Here is an 18,433-nt window from a genome sequence, read left to right as displayed (position 1 = left end):
TAATGGAGGATATTTTTAACCATTTTCCCAATATAGAGGGATATTTTTGACCCTTTTTCCATGGTAAAAAGGAAAAAGACAAACAATAGAAGGCGTTTGTTTATGTTTGTGGTCTGCTATTTCCTTTTCCGTTTAGATTAGCATAGTCCTAGGAACATCTAATTATCAAAATTCATATCCAGTACTTGTAGATACAGGCAATATATACACTACTCACTTGTTTCATTTTATAAAATATTTCTCTTTTTTGATATGTTGTAAAAAAGAATCACACGTTTCCTCATTTGAAAACATGTAATTTTAAGCTTTTTATTTTATTATCAATAATATGCTCATAAAACTATAGAATTAGTGTGACATGTTATAAACACATATTTTATTTAAAGTACTTTTTATATTTATTGAAAAATCGAAGAAAATCCCTTTAGTTAAAAGTATGATAGGAAAAAAAAGAGAGAGAGAATTGGAATTTATTCACTGATTCATAATTATTTGCATATATTTTTTTAATTTTAAATCTTGTATTGAATCAAACATCATTTTACAAAATGAAACCAACACAAGAAAGGGCTTAGGTCGAATTCAATAATTTTAGTTTGAATTTTGTATTTATATTAAGAAAATGTGTACAAAAAATAATTTCAAAACTCATATTACTAACATCTGAAATAGCTATCCCAAAATTAGAACTTGTAAAGTTCAAATACCGAAAAAATAAGGTTACTGCAATAAGTGAGCAATTAAAAAAAGCAGCCTACATGAAGTTGATGCATGGTGGACAAGCTAATGGGACAGAAAGTGTCTAGCCAGTCCAAACATCCACCACCAACAATGATCCTCCAAGGTGGTCTCTGTTTTTTTACTTTTATTTGATTATAAAGAATTCTCCAAAGTTTGCAACTTTCTGATAATTAATCAGATTGGTATATTCGTTCCATAAGTCAAGTTAAGTAAACGACAAAGACCCTTCTCTCTGTCTTTTTCATCAGCTTCTGGTTGTATCAAGTTCCAAAAGGTAAAATATTTTTTGTTTATATTGACACTTGTTGTTCCATTAATATGCACAGTCACCAACTTTAGTCCATTAATTCAGATTTCAGGTTATAAATTTTCATTCTTCTCTTGTTATATTCTTGTGGTTCTTGAAACTAGAAGTGGTGAAAAATGGATACAATTTTGAATCTTCAAGCAGTATCATTAGGAACTGCTCTTACAGTGGGTGGTCCAGCTGTTGCTCTTGGTGGGATTTCACTATGGTTCCTTAAAGAGTATGTTAATGATCAAAAAAGGAAATCTTCTAATTTTCTCCCACCTTTGCCAGGTAAATTTATTACTTTTGAATCTTGTATGAGTTTCATTCCAATTCTGCTATTTGGATTGAATTTCATGACCCCAAAATTGAGAGATGAGCCAGGATTTGAATTTTATGAGTTCTAATTCTAGGACAGTGACATCAGGTTTTAGTACCCAAGTTCTATATTTACGGACAGTGACATCAGGTTTTAGTACCCAAGTTCTATATTTACTTTTTGTACATATTCAGTGAATTTCTTGATACAAATACAAGGTTTCCATACGTCAACTTCTAGCTCCGCCCCTGTCCCCAATATAACCGAGTTTGCTGTTGCATAGAGCGAGAGGCGGATTCGTAATTTTGAATTTGATTGTTCAACCTTCAAGATTTTACAATCCTGCAAAATTATGTAAAAATATTGAAATTTTAGTAATTTTATACATATATATCTATGTTTTGTGTCGACATGAGCTCCATTGGCCTTTGCATAATGCATGTAGATAGGTAAATGATGTTGAGAAGTATGTGTGGATTTGGTGCAGAGGTTCCAGGGTTACCAGTGATTGGGAATTTACTGCAGATGACTGAGAAAAAACCCCACAAGACATTTACAAAATGGGCTGAAACCTATGGACCCATCTATTCCATCAAAACCGGCGCGAATACAATTGTTGTCCTCAATACTAATGAACTTGCCAAGGAGGTAATCTAAATAGTCACTCACAAACCTCTTTTCTGTTTTATAAGTTTGGGTTCAAATTGCGTCTAAGTCATGATTGGAATTGAGCTCTAAGTTTGTAGCTCAAGTAACCTTGTTTGACCATTATCCATTTCTCACTTGCTATATAGCTTCTCCTTTCTTAATTTTGTATGATGTCAAAAGGTTTTCTGTCCTCTTAGTCTTTGCTTTTAAGGCATGAGAAATAATGTGGTATTTCAAGTTTATCTAGCTAGAAGATAATAATATATGAGATATGGCCTCAACTAGTAAAAGTTAATGACAATTGTAAGAATATAGAGCCAGTGTCTGATGAGAAGCGTAGACAGCAAAATTGCCAATGAGTAGTGAGAGTTAGAAATATTGTACTTCAGTCTGACTGGAAGGGCGCTGAAACACATAATCTGACTAATGCTGTATATTAGCTCCAAAATTTCCTGATAGCTGCAGCTGCACCAGAATAGGTTTCAATACTATACTACCAGAGTAAGTGTCCCTGCCTCTAGATAATTGCTAACTGGAATGTATTCCCTAGTTCCTCGTTGTAAACACTAGGCCGTACTACGAAGGCGAAGTAGTTGGTGGTTTAGCTAACTGCTATTTCCATATTTGGTTTCTATATAACCCTGGATTGTATGTTGTTGGTCTTGAATAGACTTCAACTGTTCTATTGGAAAAGGTTCTTGTGTAGTGGTTCTTAGTCACAGTAATAAATATGATTAAAGAGTGGCTGTACCACCTCAGCTGTTCTGTACAGTTCTGATAATATCAGAGAAAATACAACGAATATAAAGATCCTTCTAAACTAATGCTGAGGTTAGAGAAATAGTCACACATCATTGCACAGAGCTTAAAGTATAGAGGCATGCTTGATCATCGTTTTTTAAAATCATTGTTGTGTCATTTGGGTGGCTTGTATTTCTGTACTCACAATACTTGATACGGATGATCTGTTTTTTGAATTTTTGCTATTGTGCTTGTTCATATTATTAGGCTATGGTGACTAGATATTCAGCCATCTCAACCAGAAAGCTAACAAACGCATTGAAAATCCTTACTTGTGACAAGAATATGGTTGCAATAAGTGATTATGATGAGTTTCACAAGACAGTGAAGCGCCACGTGTTGACCAGTGTTCTAGGACCAACTGCTCAGGTTTGTCATTGAGAAATTGCCCTCCATATTTTGCTTCATTATAATTAAGTCTGCTTCATGGACTAGATTCCAACGCGAAGTTCTGCTTAATATGCAGAAAAGCTACCGCATCCACAGGGACACCTTGATAAAAAATGTGTCTAAGCAACTGCATGATTTGGTTAGGAACGATCCTAACAAAGTAGTTAATCTCAGGAAGACATTTCAGTCAGAACTTTTTGGTTTGGCATTGAAACAAGTGAGTTTTTCAAAATTCAGCTTCAAAAGTATGTTGTTGTTTCAGAAAACAACTGGTCGGTTATTTTAAAAAGTTTTAACTTTATTTGCAGGCTTTGGGAAAGGATCTTGAGTCTATTTATGTGGAGGAACTCGATGCCACTTTGCCAAAAGAAGAATTACTCAAGATCTTAGTACTTGATATAATGGAAGGTGCAATTGATGTGGACTGGAGAGATTTCTTCCCCTATTTAAAGTGGGTTCCTAATAAAAGCTTTGAGAATAGAATTCAGCAAAAACATCTACGCAGGGAAGCAGTGATGAAGGCCCTAATAATAGAGCAACGAAAACGTATTAACTCGGGAGAGGTGATCTTGCTTTTAATTCGTTTTAAGTAGATGCTAATTCCATAATCCATACCATAATTATGTTATGGTCCTTGGCTAATTTTCTAAATTGGTGGAATCTATATACAGGAACTGAACAGTTGTATCGACTACTTGTTATCTGAAGCTAAGACATTAACAGAGAAGCAAATTCTAATGTTGCTTTGGGAGGCAATTATTGAAACATCAGACACAACAGTGGTGAGCACTGAATGGGCTATGTATGAATTAGCGAAAGATCCAAAACGACAGGTAGTATCATAATCTTGCCCTTTTCTTATTTTTCTGCCTTGATTTCTCTCTGCAGTTTGGTTGTATCTCACGACTGTCAATCACGTAGGAGCAACTCTTTTTGGAAATTCAAAATGTTTGTGGATCGAACAAGATCACAGAAGAGAAACTTTGCCAACTTCCATACCTATGTGCTGTTTTTCATGAAACATTGAGAAAGCATAGTCCTGTACCTATTGTTCCTCTACGATATGTCCACGAAGACACGCAACTAGGAGGATACCATGTTCCTCGGGGAGCTGAGGTAATTAACCCCTTTTCCCTAGTTCTTGTAAATTAAAATTTTCTTTTCTTATCAGGTGCAGTAAACTTTGCCTGTATGAGCTTGCTTACATTGCCCGTCCCAAACAATGGATGGCATTGGCTGACCAGCAGCCAGCGTAAAACTTGTCAATTCATGATAATCCTCATAATACACTGATCATTGGGACGTGCCACCTAGGCACGCGTTTATGAAATGAGCTTAAATGAAGAAGTGAGGAAGTGGGGATTCATATAGCTGACCCCCAACTTGTTTGGGACCGAGGCACAATTGTTGTTGTTATTGTTTCTTATCAGGTAATCTGAATTAGTTGTTTGTATACATTGTATATGCAGATCGCAATAAATATATACGGTTGCAATAGGGACAAGAAAGTGTGGGAGAGTCCTGAAGAGTGGAAGCCTGAGAGATTTCTTGACGGCAAGTATGATCCAATGGAATTGCAGAAGACAATGGCATTTGGGGCTGGAAAAAGGGTATGTGCTGGTGCTTTTCAAGCAATGACAATTAGTTGCACAACTATTGCTAGATTGATACAAGAGTTTGAATGGAGCCTAAAAGAAGGAGAAGAAGAAAATGTTGCAACAATGGGTCTTACTACTCATAAACTTCACCCAATGCAAGCTCATATCAAGCCAAGAAATTAATGCATTTAAGATTTCAACTGTCCACTCTGTACTAAGAGAGCTAGCTAGTCTGTGTTTGAGAGCTTTTGTTACTAATCGAATAGTTATGAATGCAGACGACTTGCTTTAACTTCTCTAGTTCCAGCTTACCCCAAGTAATTTCACTATTATGATATATAATTTTAGAGGAGCATATATGTGCAAGTCTCATGGATCAATTCTTACTGAGATTTGATCTACCCGGAATTCGGCATTGCTGAAAAACAATGTTGGGTTGTTACTGAAAGAGATTAATTCTGTGATCATTCTCATTGATTGAGTTGGTAAATATACCATAGTTACAATGTCCTATTAGGATACAAACTATACTAACCTAAAATAGAAGATTTACAAAATATTCTTTTACTACATATTTACACTATTTATCACACCCCGCAGTCGAAACGGGAGGTTTCCGAACGCTGAGACTGTCCCGAAAATCTTCAAATAAGACATGTGGCAGTCCTTTAGTGAAAATATCGGCGAGCTGATATCGGGACAGAACATGAAGGGCACGGACGTGGCCGCGCGCCACCTTTTCACGAACAAAATGTATATCCATCTCAATGTGCTTGGTGCGCTGATGTTGGACTGGATTTCCTGACAAGTAAATGGCACTGACATTATCACAATAAACTAAAGTAGCCTTAGGGATCAGACAATGTAGTTCCAAGAGGAGGTTACGTATCCAGCATGATTCAGAGACAACATTAGCAACCCCCCTATATTCTGCTTCCGCACTAGAGCGGGAAAGAGTAGGTTGGCGCTTAGATGACCAGGATATCAAATTATCTCCCAAAAACACGCAATAACCCGACGTCGAGCGTCTGGTGTCTGGACATCCCCCCAATCAGCATCAGTGTATGAAACCAAATCAGTAACTGATGATGAGTAGAGATGCAAACCATGATCAAGAGTACCCTGAATATACCGAATAATCCGCTTAAGAGCAAGCATATGCGTATCTCGTGGAGCATGCATATGAAGACAAATCTGCTGTACTGCATAAGAAATATCTGGTCTGGTGAAGGTAAGATACTGAAGAGCACCTGCAAGGCTCCGGAAATGAGTGGGATCGTCACACAGATCGCCAGAAGAGGCACTGACCTTCGGTTTAGTGTCAACCGGAGTGGAAGAAGGCTTACACGAGGACATTCCTGCACGTTCAATAATGTCCGTAGCATAACTTCGTTGTGATAGAAACATACCACCCTTGTGACGGGTCACCGCAATGCCAAGAAAATAGTTCAAAGGACCTAAGTCCTTCATAGCAAATTCTGAGCCAAGAAGGCCCATAATAGAACAGCGGAGAGCATCTGAAGAAGCAGTAAGAATAATATCATCCACATATAGTAAAATGTAAGCCAAGTGGTGCCCTTTGCGATAGATGAACAAGGAGTGGTCAGACCTGCTATTAGCAAAACCAATGGAAGAAACAAAGTCAGCAAATCTTTTATACCAAGCTCTCGGTGCCTGTTTAAGCCCATATAAGGACTTGCGCAACAAACACACATAATCGGGACGAGATGGGTCTCTAAAACCCATAGGCTGATGCATATAAACCGGCTCCTTGAGCTCGCCATGAAGAAATGCATTTTTGACATCCAACTGATGAATGGGCCAATGTTTAGATAGAGCTAGACTTAAGACAGTGCGGATCGTTGCTGGCTTCACGACCGGACTGAAAGTCTCACCACAATCAATGCCAATCTGCTGTGTTTTGCCATCACCTACAAGACGGGCTTTATGCCTCTCAAAATCACCATTAGACTTTTCTTTATGAGTAAAAATCCACATAGACCGAATAACATTCACATTAGGTGGATGGGGAACCAAATCCCACGTCTTATTTTTAATAAGAGCATCATATCCATCATCCATGGCCAATTTCCAATTCAGGGTCACGTAGTGCATCCAACGGTTTACGAGGTATGGGGGACTTGGTAACCGCCGCATGTAGATTAAATGGGTGCTTGGGCTTGAAAATCCCGCGCTGACTACGAGTGACCATGCGTGTGTGGGTATTGGGCTGGACAGGTGGAGAAATGGTCGAGTTTTACGGGGTGGTGGGAAGCTGGTGGGGGAGAGAGGCGGACTGGTCCTGCGTAGAGGACGATGGAGGCTGCTGCCCAGGTGGGGAGGGGTCGGCGTGGTCCTGAGTCACGGGCAGCGACGGAGGGGGATAGGGCAGCGGTGGAGGGCTGGCGGCTATATGATGGATCAAGTAAGGAGAGAGGCCATCATCAAGGAAGTCATAAGAGGTGGGAGCCGGAGTATGGATTTTGGAAAACGGAAATTGAGTCTCATCAAATAAAACGTGACGACAAATAATGATTTTATTTGAGGATAAATCAAAATATTTGTAGCCACGATGGTTTGGTGGATATCCCAAAAAGACACATGGAGTTGACCGAGGGTGCAACTTTTGAATAGTAGTAGACGGAAAAAGGGGATAACATAAACACCCAAAGACTCGGAGATGAGAATAAGATGGTTTCCGTTGGTAAAGGACCTCTAAAGGTGATTTGTGACCCAATAGCTTACTTGGTAAAATATTAATGAGATACGTCGCCATTTGCAATGCATGATGCCAAAAAGACGGAGGAATAGAAGCATGAGCAAGAAGAGTCCGGATGACATTATTTAGTGAACGAATTTTTCTTTCTGCTTTCCCATTTTGAGAGGATGTATGAGGACACGAAAGACGGAAAGACATCCCATTGGATGCACAAAATTTTCCAAATTGACTATTAGTATATTCCCTCCCATTATCACATTGGACATTCTTGATAGGACGTTCAAATTGAGTAAGAATATGGGTCTTAAAATCCATGAATTTTGAGTAAACATCAGATTTTCTAGCCAAAGGGAAAGTCCACAAATAGTTGGTAAAACCATCCAAAAACAGAACATAATAACGATGGCCCATAGAACTCAAAATTGGAGAAGTCCACAAATCACTATGAATAATGTCAAATGGAAACAAAGTTTCGGAAATAGAACTAGCAAATGGCAACTTAACATGTTTACCAAGAACGCAAGAATGACAAATACTAGATGAACTAGAACTATTACATTCAATGCTTTTATTACGCCTAAGAAAATCTAAAATAGAAGCTCCCGGGTGGCCCAAACGATCATGCGAACGGGTAGAAGACAAGGCAGCAAAAGTCGACGGTGAATTGGTGAAAAATTTGAAGGTGGACAATGGATAGAGAGCACCCCTACTATTACATCTCATGAGAGTCATCCCCGTCCGGAAATCCTTCACAGAAAACCCATAAGGATCAAATTCAACACTCACATAGTTATTAGTAGTAAATTTACGAACCGATATCAAATTCTTTATGAGTTTTGGTGCATGAAGGACATTGTTTAACAATAAAGGAGGGTTCGGGGGAGGCAATTTAGCATGACCACAACCTCGAATTGGAATTGAATTACCATTACCAACAACAATGCCAGTATTACGATTGCTCAAATTAAAATAAGACAAGAGAGTACCTTTTGTGGATGTCATATGGGACGTGGCGCCGGTATCCATATACCAATTCGAATCGGGTTGGTTCAACGTCATCGTGTGCATAGCCGATTCAATATCCGTCGGAGTCCATTGCGTCGGGGGGCCCGCGGCTGCATATGCCTGCTGCTGTGGTCGCGAGCCCAAAATGCCAGGTTGGGCCAGCGACCTCGGGCCAGACGAAGAAGATGGCGGCTGCCACTGCTGCTGTGGCCGAGCCCACTGCGTGGTAGGATACGGGCAAGGGGGAGCCCACTGAGGCATCCAACCCCACTGCCACGGTGAGGAGGGTTGTTGCCACTGCTGCTGGTCACCTGAGGGGCGTCCTCCACGGCATCGGCTGCCACTGCCGCCGCCCGAACCACGGCCACCGCCGTTATTATTCCTGCCGATAGAGCCACGGTTTTTGTTGTTATTTTTGCCCTGATGATGGTGAGAACGACCAGAATTTTCCAGATGAGAAGAGTCATCAAAATCACGTTTGGAATTAGCCACCATATCCGCGGGCGAGTCATCGTGCATTTCAGCCAACGCCTTTTCCTCAAGGCACAAACTTGACCGAACTTCGGAGAATGGTGGAAGAGGCTTACTTTGGCGGATGTAGGTACCCAAATTCTTGTATGCCTCTGGGAGTCCAGCCACCAGTTGGAGAACGAGGCGGTTGTCGGTCACCGGAGCCCCCACACTCTTAAGTTGATCGGCCAAAGTCTTGAGACGTTGGCAATACGCCGAAGCGTTTGGAAAATCCCGCATCTTGACATGAGAGAAATCATGTTCCAAAGCAACGGCACGGGAGTTTTTGTTGTCTTGAAAAAGATTACGGAGGCGATCCCAGGCCTCCTTTGCCGATAGGTCTTCTTCGATGATTGTATTCAATAAGTCCGTGGAGATGGTTGCATATACCCATTGAAGTACCGTGGCATCCAAAGTGGACCACAACTCCTTTTCGTCGTCGGTGGTAGGAGCCTTCTCCTTTCCGGTTGGCAGAATGTGGGAAAGGACACGGTGAGACCGGGCATGAAGTTTGAATAATTCGGCCCAAGCCGAATAATGATCCGTTTCCATCTCAAGAATGATTGGGATGTGATTCTTGATGTTGGAGACAGCCAAAGCAGGATGGAACTTGGTGTCTGCCATTGATGGAAGGCACGAAAAATGGACGGAAATCGAAGAAGAAGAAGAAGAAGAAGAAGAAGAAGAAGAAGAAGAAGAAGAAGAAGAAGAAGACGTCGGAAAAGTGGGTAGAGGACGTCGGAGAATTAGGGCAGCGGAAGAGAAGGAAAAAAACCCTAGTATCTGATACCATGAAAGAGATTAATTCTGTGATCATTCTCATTGATTGAGTTGGTAAATATACCATAGTTACAATGTCCTATTAGGATACAAACTATACTAACCTAAAATAGAAGATTTACAAAATATTCTTTTACTACATATTTACACTATTTATCAGTTACGCTTTCTTTTCTCACGGGAAAGTAATGGATTTTAGGTCTAACACACCCTAAAAGCTAGTTCATAAGGTGAGAGTTGCCCAAAATCATATAAGAAGACAAATAATTATTCATCAACCAATGTAAGACACAACACCTTTCCCCCTTCCCCTGTATGCCTAGGCATATCAAGCGTGAATAACATTACGTGGGCCTTAACTATGGGAAACACTATAATAGAGATAAATCTGGCTCTAATATCTTGAAGAAATAAACCTTCAGCGTAACACAACCTAAAAAGCTAGCTGTCTAAGGTCAGGATAACCACAATTCATTCTCTCAATGAATGTGGAATTTAAAACCCTCCACACGTCTAGTACTGGTAATAGGAATAGGATAAGACAACATGGGGGCCTACCGTTGAGAAACGCAGCAAAAAGAATCGATGGATTTGGCAATGAAAATTCACAAAATCGGCCAGCATAATTTTTGGTGTGAAATTACAATAGAAAAGTAAGTTTTTATGATAAAGTAAAAAAAAATGACTTTAGTACATAATTTTTGATAATTTCCGGTAACAACATGATATTGTATTATACTCACTCCAGATCAAAAAGAGTGTCCACTTAGTCATTTGCAACAGTATTTTAATAGCCGAGGGGGCAAGGCGAGACGTTTTACGCAGCACGGGGAAAAGCGTAAGTCCCGAGACACGGGGCATAATTCCCGTGAATCTACGGGGCTTATGTTCCGTGTATCTTCAATTTTCTAATTTTATTATACTAAAAATTAGCAAAAGTTAAGTTTTCATTAAAATTTTGCAAGTAAATTCAAATAAATCACCAATAATAAAAAAAAAAGAATTATTATAAATATTATTTGAGAAAGGTAACAACACAAAAAATGATAATAGCCTAGATAATCTTTAAAATGAAATCTTCATTCACTTCATCATCAATCTCCAGATCTATTAGTCCTTTTCGACTTCAACTAATATTTACACTGACTTTTATTTGTATATTCAAAGAAGGAGAAGGACAAAATGTGTAAGAGCAATGACAAAAAATAGATAAAGTTGCTTAAAAAATATAGCGCTATGAAATCTCTAACATATCAAAATCAGGCATAATCATCTAAAAAAATTATTTATAGCAGCGCCATTTTCCATGAGAGTCAATTTCTTTATCTATATATTTTTTAAAAATTCACTACAACATGAAAATATGATAACATAAAAGATAAATATCATTATACTAATAATAAAATCATAATTTATAGCAAAAATACTTTTAAAACAATAAAAATCTAATTTAACTCCTAGAGTATATGCCTTTACGTCCGGCGCTTACGCTTTTGAGTCCAGGACTTATGCCACAAATTCTAGGGCGTACACTCTATGATCTACGCCTTTCATTTGCGCCCTGGAGCATTTTTGGTACGCCCGGCCCTTGGACTCGCCCCGAAAATGCCTCTAAAAATACTAATTTGCACGTCCCTTAAGAAAATACTAATACCTAGAAAAAATTGGTAATTTGACTAAGCTGTCTCTCATTAAATAGCTATTGAGATTTGATCACATAACACTTAATAGGACAAATCTGAAAAAATAAGATTAATTCTTTCTTGATTTGATAAGTGGACACTCTTTTTTACCCTAGAAAAAAAAAAGGCTAAGTGGACGCTTTTCTGGGGAAAGAACGTGCATGCCCTCTTAAACAAAATAATTACCCGCCTATACCACCATTGCTTTCGTACCCCCAGAAAAAATCAAAACTATTTACCTGAGATGCCCCCAAAATTATGATACCACCACGGTATATAAATATAATGAGATGGTATCATGGAAGAATGTTTCAGTCCTTCTCTTAGTCCTCCATCATACCATCATGGTATATAAATATACTGAGATGGTATTATAGATGATCATGTTCATTTATTAAAAAAGACACACTTTTCTCGGGAAAAAAATCTCTATGATACCATCATCTTATATACATAAACTGTAATCGTATCATGGAGGATTGTTTCTTCAGTCCTTCAATGAGACACTCCTCAGAACAATGGTATCATCGTGGAATATAAATATACTAAGATGGTATCATAGAGGACTGCTTGAGTCCTTCTTTTACTCCTCCATGATACCATCATGATATATAAATATACTCCGATGTTATCATGGGAGAAGAGATTTCAGCGATGGGGTACGTCGGGTAAATATTTCAGGCCGGTTGGGGCAGAAGCGAAATTACTTTAAGAGGGACATGAGACGGTTAAATATTTTATATTTTAAGAATATTTGATATTGTTTTCCCCACTCTTTTTTATCCGGATGGAATAGTGATTTATTACTATATACAAAAATGAGAAAACATTTTTGCATAGAAAGGTTGAATGCTCCGAGAAAAAAATCATATTTTTACACAAATATAGCAATTAAGAAAGGAAAAGGCAGTGAGTGACTCGGGTCTTAAACAGGTGAAAGCGACAATGCATAGTAGTAGTAGTAGTAGTAGAAGAAAATCAGAAGTCAGAATGGGCCGAGAGCAGAGGGAGATCACATCAGATAACTGAGATAAGTGACTAGTTTTGTAGTACAATTTCTGGGATTAAGCAGAGGGTTTGTTTTGCCAATACATATCTGTAATATTTGACACAAACTGACACAGAGACTGGTTACAATTTTAAGAAAACGAAAGACAAAAATTAGCAGTGCTGTATTCTATTTGGTCCTGCATTAAACGTAGAACTAACGAAGAGTTACGAAATGCTCTTTTTTTTTCCTGCCACTCTCTAGGCTTTTGACACAATGGTGCAGGGCAGTTCTAGATTTTGAATTTATGAGATTCAATTTTACAAAAAAAAAAAAGAGTATAAAGTTTAATAACATAAATATTTAATTGAATTTTTTAAAGGGAGTATAAAATACATATTGGAAGAACGAAGATCACTTTTATAATGAATACTATTATAACTTTTTAAGAAATGTGTACAAATCTAAAAGACGAATAATGTAAAAAAAAAAAAAAGAGTATAAAGTTAATAACATAAATATTTAATTGAATTTTTTAAAGGGAGTATAAAATACATATTGGAAGAGCGAAGATCACTTTTATAATGAATACTATTATAACTTTTTAAGAAATGTGCATAAATCTAAAAGATGAATAATGTAAACTGGAGAGGAGAGTTCCTGGTGCGATTTGACTCAATATTTCATTTAAAAGAAAATCAAATCAACTAAGACATTTTTTAAAAATTTTAAAATCAAATCAAACATTTATAGCATTAATTTTTCCGGTTTCAATTTAATCTAAATTGCCGGTTTGGTTCTATTTTTGTGATTTTGCCGATTTTACAAAATAATCGAAATAAATGATCTAACTTGACATACATCTTATTATTTTACCACTCCCTCCGATTCATAAAAAGTGTCTATCGAACATTTTTATTTTGGTTCAAACTAAGTGTCCTTTTACATAATCTAGAAAAAATCAACACAATCAGATTTGCCCTTATTTACATATCCCTAAGGGCATCTCCAACCCATTGCACCATTTTTTGCACCAAAAAGGAATATTTCTTTTATATTCTTCTCTCTCTTTTATATTATATTATTTTCTTTTACTTAAATTTTATTTTTAATTTCATAAAAAAAAATCCTTTCTTTTTTTTTACTTTTTTGCATATCCATCCCATGTAATTCATAATCCTTTGTTATATAATCATTTAATATAAAATTATTTTATACCATAAAATTTTAAATAATATAAATTGTAAGCAAATATTATACGTTATACATATTAATGGATAATTCAAATAAAAGTGAAATCATTGATAAAATATAATTAAATAAATACTATTACATTAAGGTAGAATTTATTTTAATTTCTACATAAATATTCAACTTCCATGATTAGTACGTTGCTCCCATAAATGCTCTAGTAATGCATTACGAAGTGCAAAATGAGCATCTTTGTTCTTAATTTTTTTGTGTCGAGCTAAAAATTGTTCAAATCGATAATTTTCATCTACTACCATTTCTACTGTTGGAGTTGGACCTTCCCAAGCATCTTGAATTGGTGCATTAAGATCACGCTCATCCTCGATTATCATGTTGTGCAGTATAATACATGATGTTAATATATCATGTAGCACTTCTTTTCTCCAAAACGCGACAGCCCTGCAATAATTGCAAAACGAGATTGCAAAACTCCGAATGCACGTTCAACATCTTTTCGACATGATTCTTGTTTCGTCGCAAAATATTTCTTCTTTTGAGATTGTGACTCATGAATGGTTTGCACAATTGTAGACCATTTTGGATATATACTGTCAGCTAAATAATAACCCACATCATATTCGTTTCCTTGAATAACATAATGGGCGGGAGGAGCAATACCTTTAGCAAGATTGGAAAATAGATGTAATCTATCCTATTTTGGCTCTACTTTTATCTATATATATTCAAGTCCCAAAATACCCATTCATACGAAATTGGCTTTAGTTTTTCTTTAACCATATAATCCACTTTTCCTCTATTCACTTGCAAAAAATGCCTACCCGATCTACAGGATACTCTACCAATGAAGATATGGTATTATGCCAAGTTTATTTAGATGTAACTCAAGATCCAATAACGGGTATAAATCAATCTAGAGATAATTTTTAGGGTCGAGTGGAAGATGGGTACAATAGTGCAAAGGATGAGTGTTGGGAGTATCGCAACAAAAGATCGTTGGAATGTCGAATTAAAGTTATTGAGAAGGCTATAAGAAAATTAAATGGTTGTGTACGTCAAGTTGAAAATTTGCATCCTAGTGGTGCTTCAGATAAAGATATTGTGAGTATTTATTTTGTAAATTTTTATACTTTATTTGTATATATTTACTTACAGTTTCCCTTCAATTTTTTTTAAACATATTGCAGATTAATCAAGCAAAATGTTTACTTATGCAAGATCCGAACTACAAAAAGGTTTTAAATTTGATCATGTGTCGGATATGATGAAGGATTTTGAGAAGTTTAAAGATGTCGATGCTGGAAGTAAAAAAGTTCGAAAGCAAGGCTCTTCTTATATATCATCGGACTTTGAGACTCCTACTCCTGATTCACCTCTAGTATCATTTTGTAACACCTCGAAATTTTTAAACTAACACTTGAATTTTCGATTGACCACATCTTGATAATAAGGGTATATTGTACTTCGCACTTCTTGAATGTGAACTTGACGACATTGAAACTTGTTTGAAGTGTTATGGTGTAGTTATATAAACTACTCCTACTATGATTATCTTATTAAATTTATTAAATGGATTAGATATTTATAAGAGTGGGAAACCATTTTATTTTATTTTATTTTATTTTATTTTATTATTTTCTTTCATTCTTACCAAGTAAGATACAAATTATTTTATTAATTTCTTCCAATCTTATCAAGTAAGATTCATACCCTTTTTATCTCTTATCCTCTCCACCCCTCCAATTTCGTTTTGTCCAAGGAAGAAAGACACCAAAACCTCTCTCCTCTCATAATATTCGTTCACTAAATCAATCGTCAAGATTTGCCTTGGTTGAGCCCCAAACAACTCCACATGATTGAGGTAAGTTACAACCCGTTTTTGGACGGGACTACTGTTAGCGTTTTTATCATAATTCCTTGTATAAAGCTCTGTTTTAAGTGATTCAAGATGTTCTAGAAAGCTACTTCATAGCCCTACAACTTTCGTTCAGGCTTCAAAACCCAGTTTTGCTTGTATTTACTCGAAAAGGGGCGAGGAAGTAAAGGGCAGGTGCTGCCCAGATTTTGTTTTGCAAATCCTACATGTACTGCTATTAGTATTTTGAGCATATCTTTTGTACAAACTTCCATATGAGTGATTCGAATTTCTCTGAAACCCCAAGACATATACCTACAACTTTTATCAAGGCCACAAAGTCGATTTTTGCCGTTTACTCCTTTGAAACTGAGCAACAGTACAAGACAGTAGTACTGTCCAGAATTCCTGTTTTGCTAGTTTAAGGTGATTTTCACCGATATCGTGGGTAGTTTTGATGTGCTGAAACTATTGAATCTTAATTAGACATTTGGTCGTGTGTTAAGGCATATATATACTCTTGTATAAGCTAAAGGGAAATTGGCTAAGGAAGTCGACATATCAACTTGATCGCTGCTTTGGGATTTATAACTTCTTGATGTTTGTTTTAGCTTTAGAAGCTCTAAACCTCCAAGGTTTGCACCTAAACTTTAACTTCGCCCTCGATTAATTTGGTTTGAGATATTGTGAGAAGCTTGAATCTTGGTGAAATAATATCTACTTTAAATTGTTGGCATATTGATTTTGTTGCTACTTGGATAGTTTACTTGTTTTGTGGGCTGTGAAGAATATGATAACATGATCATTGAGAGTATGATTTTGTAAATTGAGTTATGAGTATGCTAAAATCACATTGGTGTTATATGAAGCGTTTTTGTAAGACGACTTAATTCGCCCACATATACGGATTGCTTGAGCGTTATTGCACTCTTGATTATGGGGTGACGACCCTTCTTGATTTCGGATCTTGCCCATCTTGACTTTGGATTTGCATTTCGTCTTGATGATGGACTTTTGTCCATTCTCGAGTATGAGTGGAAAGCCACTCTCAACATGGTTCATGATTCTCTTGTTTATTGGATGACGATCCTTCTTGATATGGGCTTCGGTCCTTCTTGATATGGACTTCGGTCCTTCTTGATAGGGGCTTCAGTCCTTCTTGATATTTGATAATGCTTGATGTGATGGCATGAAGTATGTGTTGGGAGAAATTAACTAACTGAATGACGTTTCGTGAATTAGCTTCGAAAGCCTTTTGACACTTGGTATTTGAAGCTTCGAAAGCATTCTTGACACTTGGTATTTGAAACTTCGAAGGCTTCCTGACACTTAGTATTTGAAATATTAGTATCTTGAACTATCTTATGGTTTGGTAACCCTCTTGAAGTGTCGTACACTGATTAAGTACTTGGCTATAACTCGGATGAGCTTATGTCTTGAACTTACTTCTTGCACTTTTATTTGATTCATAGCTCACTATTAAATTAACCAAATGGTGGAAATTCTTGGAATTGCTTTGGAAAGCTTCTTGATACGTGAGATTTTGAATAATGATATCTTGAACTATTTTAATATATGATATTACGTTCTCGAAAGAATTGTACCTTCATTTAGTTCTTGTTTGATATTTCATTTCCTTGAAACCATTGTACTTTCGTTATGTACTTTATGATGATTTTGACAAGCTTATTCCCAGAATTTATTATGTGCTCCTTACATAGCCTGCTTCTCTTTTTGATACGAAATGTTAGTTACGTTTATGTACCACTAAGCTTTATGCTTAGCGATAGTTTGTTACTATCGTAGGTGATGCTCCGAGGGAGACTTAAGGATGGCCAATTGAGGTAGACTATTTGGAATCTTAGAAGAAGATCACATTTGCATAAGCATGTTCATTTTGCATATGTTGGGGGACTTGTACATAATCCATATGACACACTTAGGTATGCAGTTTTGAAACTTGTTCACATGGGCCTATTTTCGCTACTAAATTATTATGAAAATCTTATTAAATAAATTTATTCTGAACGTTGAGGTATGAAATTTGCTTTTGTTTCGTAGGTGGCATCCTCCCAAAAAAAGGGGTGCTACAATCTCCTAACTTATCATCATTTTCACTAAATTTGAATGAGGATGTTGCAAGTGATTCCACATCATCACAACGACCTATTGGGGTGAAGAAAGCAAAATTGAAGAGAAAAATCGAAGAAGGTTTTTCATCTGCTATGCAAATGGTCCAATCAGAAAATAATCGGCTTGTTGAGTTGTTGGCAAAGTCAGGTGTAGACAGGCAGCGAGATTTGGAGATGAAAGATAAAGCTTTGAAACTAAAAGAATTTAAAGAAGAAAATAAAATTTTATTGTCGAATTTAGATTCAATTGGTGATCCAAATATTCGTGAATTTATTCTACAAGAACAAAAACGAATAATGGATAAGAGAAGTCAACAATTTCAACAGCCACAACCACAAAAATCCTCTGCCCCATACACTCAATATTTTAATGATATTGGTGGATCTGGAAATGACCTACCAGAGTTATATATTCGAAATTACTATGTTATTGAACATTGTGTTATTTATTAACAACATATTATATTTTATATTTGCACTTTTCATTTTTGTGATGGTTATATTTTTTAATACAATTATAACTTATAATAAAATTAACTTACAATTTTATATAAAATAATATATACGAAAAATAATTTATAAAAATTACACTCCAAAATTAAGATGTAAAATTAATATTATAAGATATTACATAAAAAATAATTAGGTATATTAGGAATCTAAAATTATAAATTAAAATTTATAATATGTTAAATTATAACTTATAATAAAATTAACTTACAATTTTATATAAAATAATATATACGAAAATTAATTTATAAAAATTA

At 36.3% G+C, this 18,433-nt stretch overlaps 2 protein-coding genes across 4 annotated transcripts; both read left to right on the top strand.

Moving 5' to 3' along the window:
• The first annotated feature begins 720 nt into the window (after nt 1-720).
• LOC132627928 (ent-kaurene oxidase) lies at nt 721-5,078 on the top strand. 3 transcript variants are annotated; one of them, XM_060343543.1, is made up of 9 exons: nt 721-1,015; nt 1,156-1,321; nt 1,837-1,997; nt 3,006-3,167; nt 3,265-3,405; nt 3,497-3,751; nt 3,860-4,021; nt 4,110-4,304; nt 4,658-5,078. In XM_060343543.1, exons 2-9 carry the CDS (start codon nt 1,165-1,167, stop codon nt 4,967-4,969), a joined length of 1,545 nt encoding a protein of 514 aa, XP_060199526.1. In that variant the 5' UTR covers nt 721-1,015; nt 1,156-1,164; the 3' UTR covers nt 4,970-5,078. The 3 variants fall into 3 exon arrangements, with proteins under 3 accessions (XP_060199526.1, XP_060199525.1, XP_060199528.1); XM_060343542.1 differs by having other exon boundaries at nt 1,153-1,321; XM_060343545.1 differs by lacking the exon at nt 1,156-1,321 and having other exon boundaries at nt 722-1,015.
• A 12,386-nt stretch (nt 5,079-17,464) lies between these two features.
• Nucleotides 17,465-18,119, top strand: LOC132629123 (uncharacterized). The gene is made up of 2 exons (XM_060344857.1): nt 17,465-17,477; nt 17,596-18,119. The coding sequence occupies exons 1-2, from the start codon at nt 17,465-17,467 to the stop codon at nt 18,117-18,119; spliced, it is 537 nt and encodes a 178-aa protein (XP_060200840.1).
• The last annotated feature ends 314 nt before the right edge of the window (nt 18,120-18,433 follow it).

The sequence above is a fragment of the Lycium barbarum genome, chromosome 2 (genome assembly GCF_019175385.1).
Source record: "Lycium barbarum isolate Lr01 chromosome 2, ASM1917538v2, whole genome shotgun sequence".
Taxonomy (NCBI): domain Eukaryota; kingdom Viridiplantae; phylum Streptophyta; class Magnoliopsida; order Solanales; family Solanaceae; genus Lycium; species Lycium barbarum.
Note: the sequence above shows the minus strand (reverse complement) of the source record. Positions and strands in the feature narration are given on the sequence as shown.

Excerpts from the sequence above, each read along its gene's own strand:
- LOC132627928 (XM_060343543.1), top strand. The coding sequence starts at position 1,165 with ATGGATACAATTTTGAATCTTCAAGCAGTATCATTAGGAACTGCTCTT. Across the intron at positions 3,752-3,859 it reads AACGTATTAACTCGGGAGAG|GAACTGAACAGTTGTATCGA; the intron begins GTGATCTTGCTT and ends ATCTATATACAG. Across the intron at positions 4,022-4,109 it reads CGAAAGATCCAAAACGACAG|GAGCAACTCTTTTTGGAAAT; the intron begins GTAGTATCATAA and ends TCAATCACGTAG.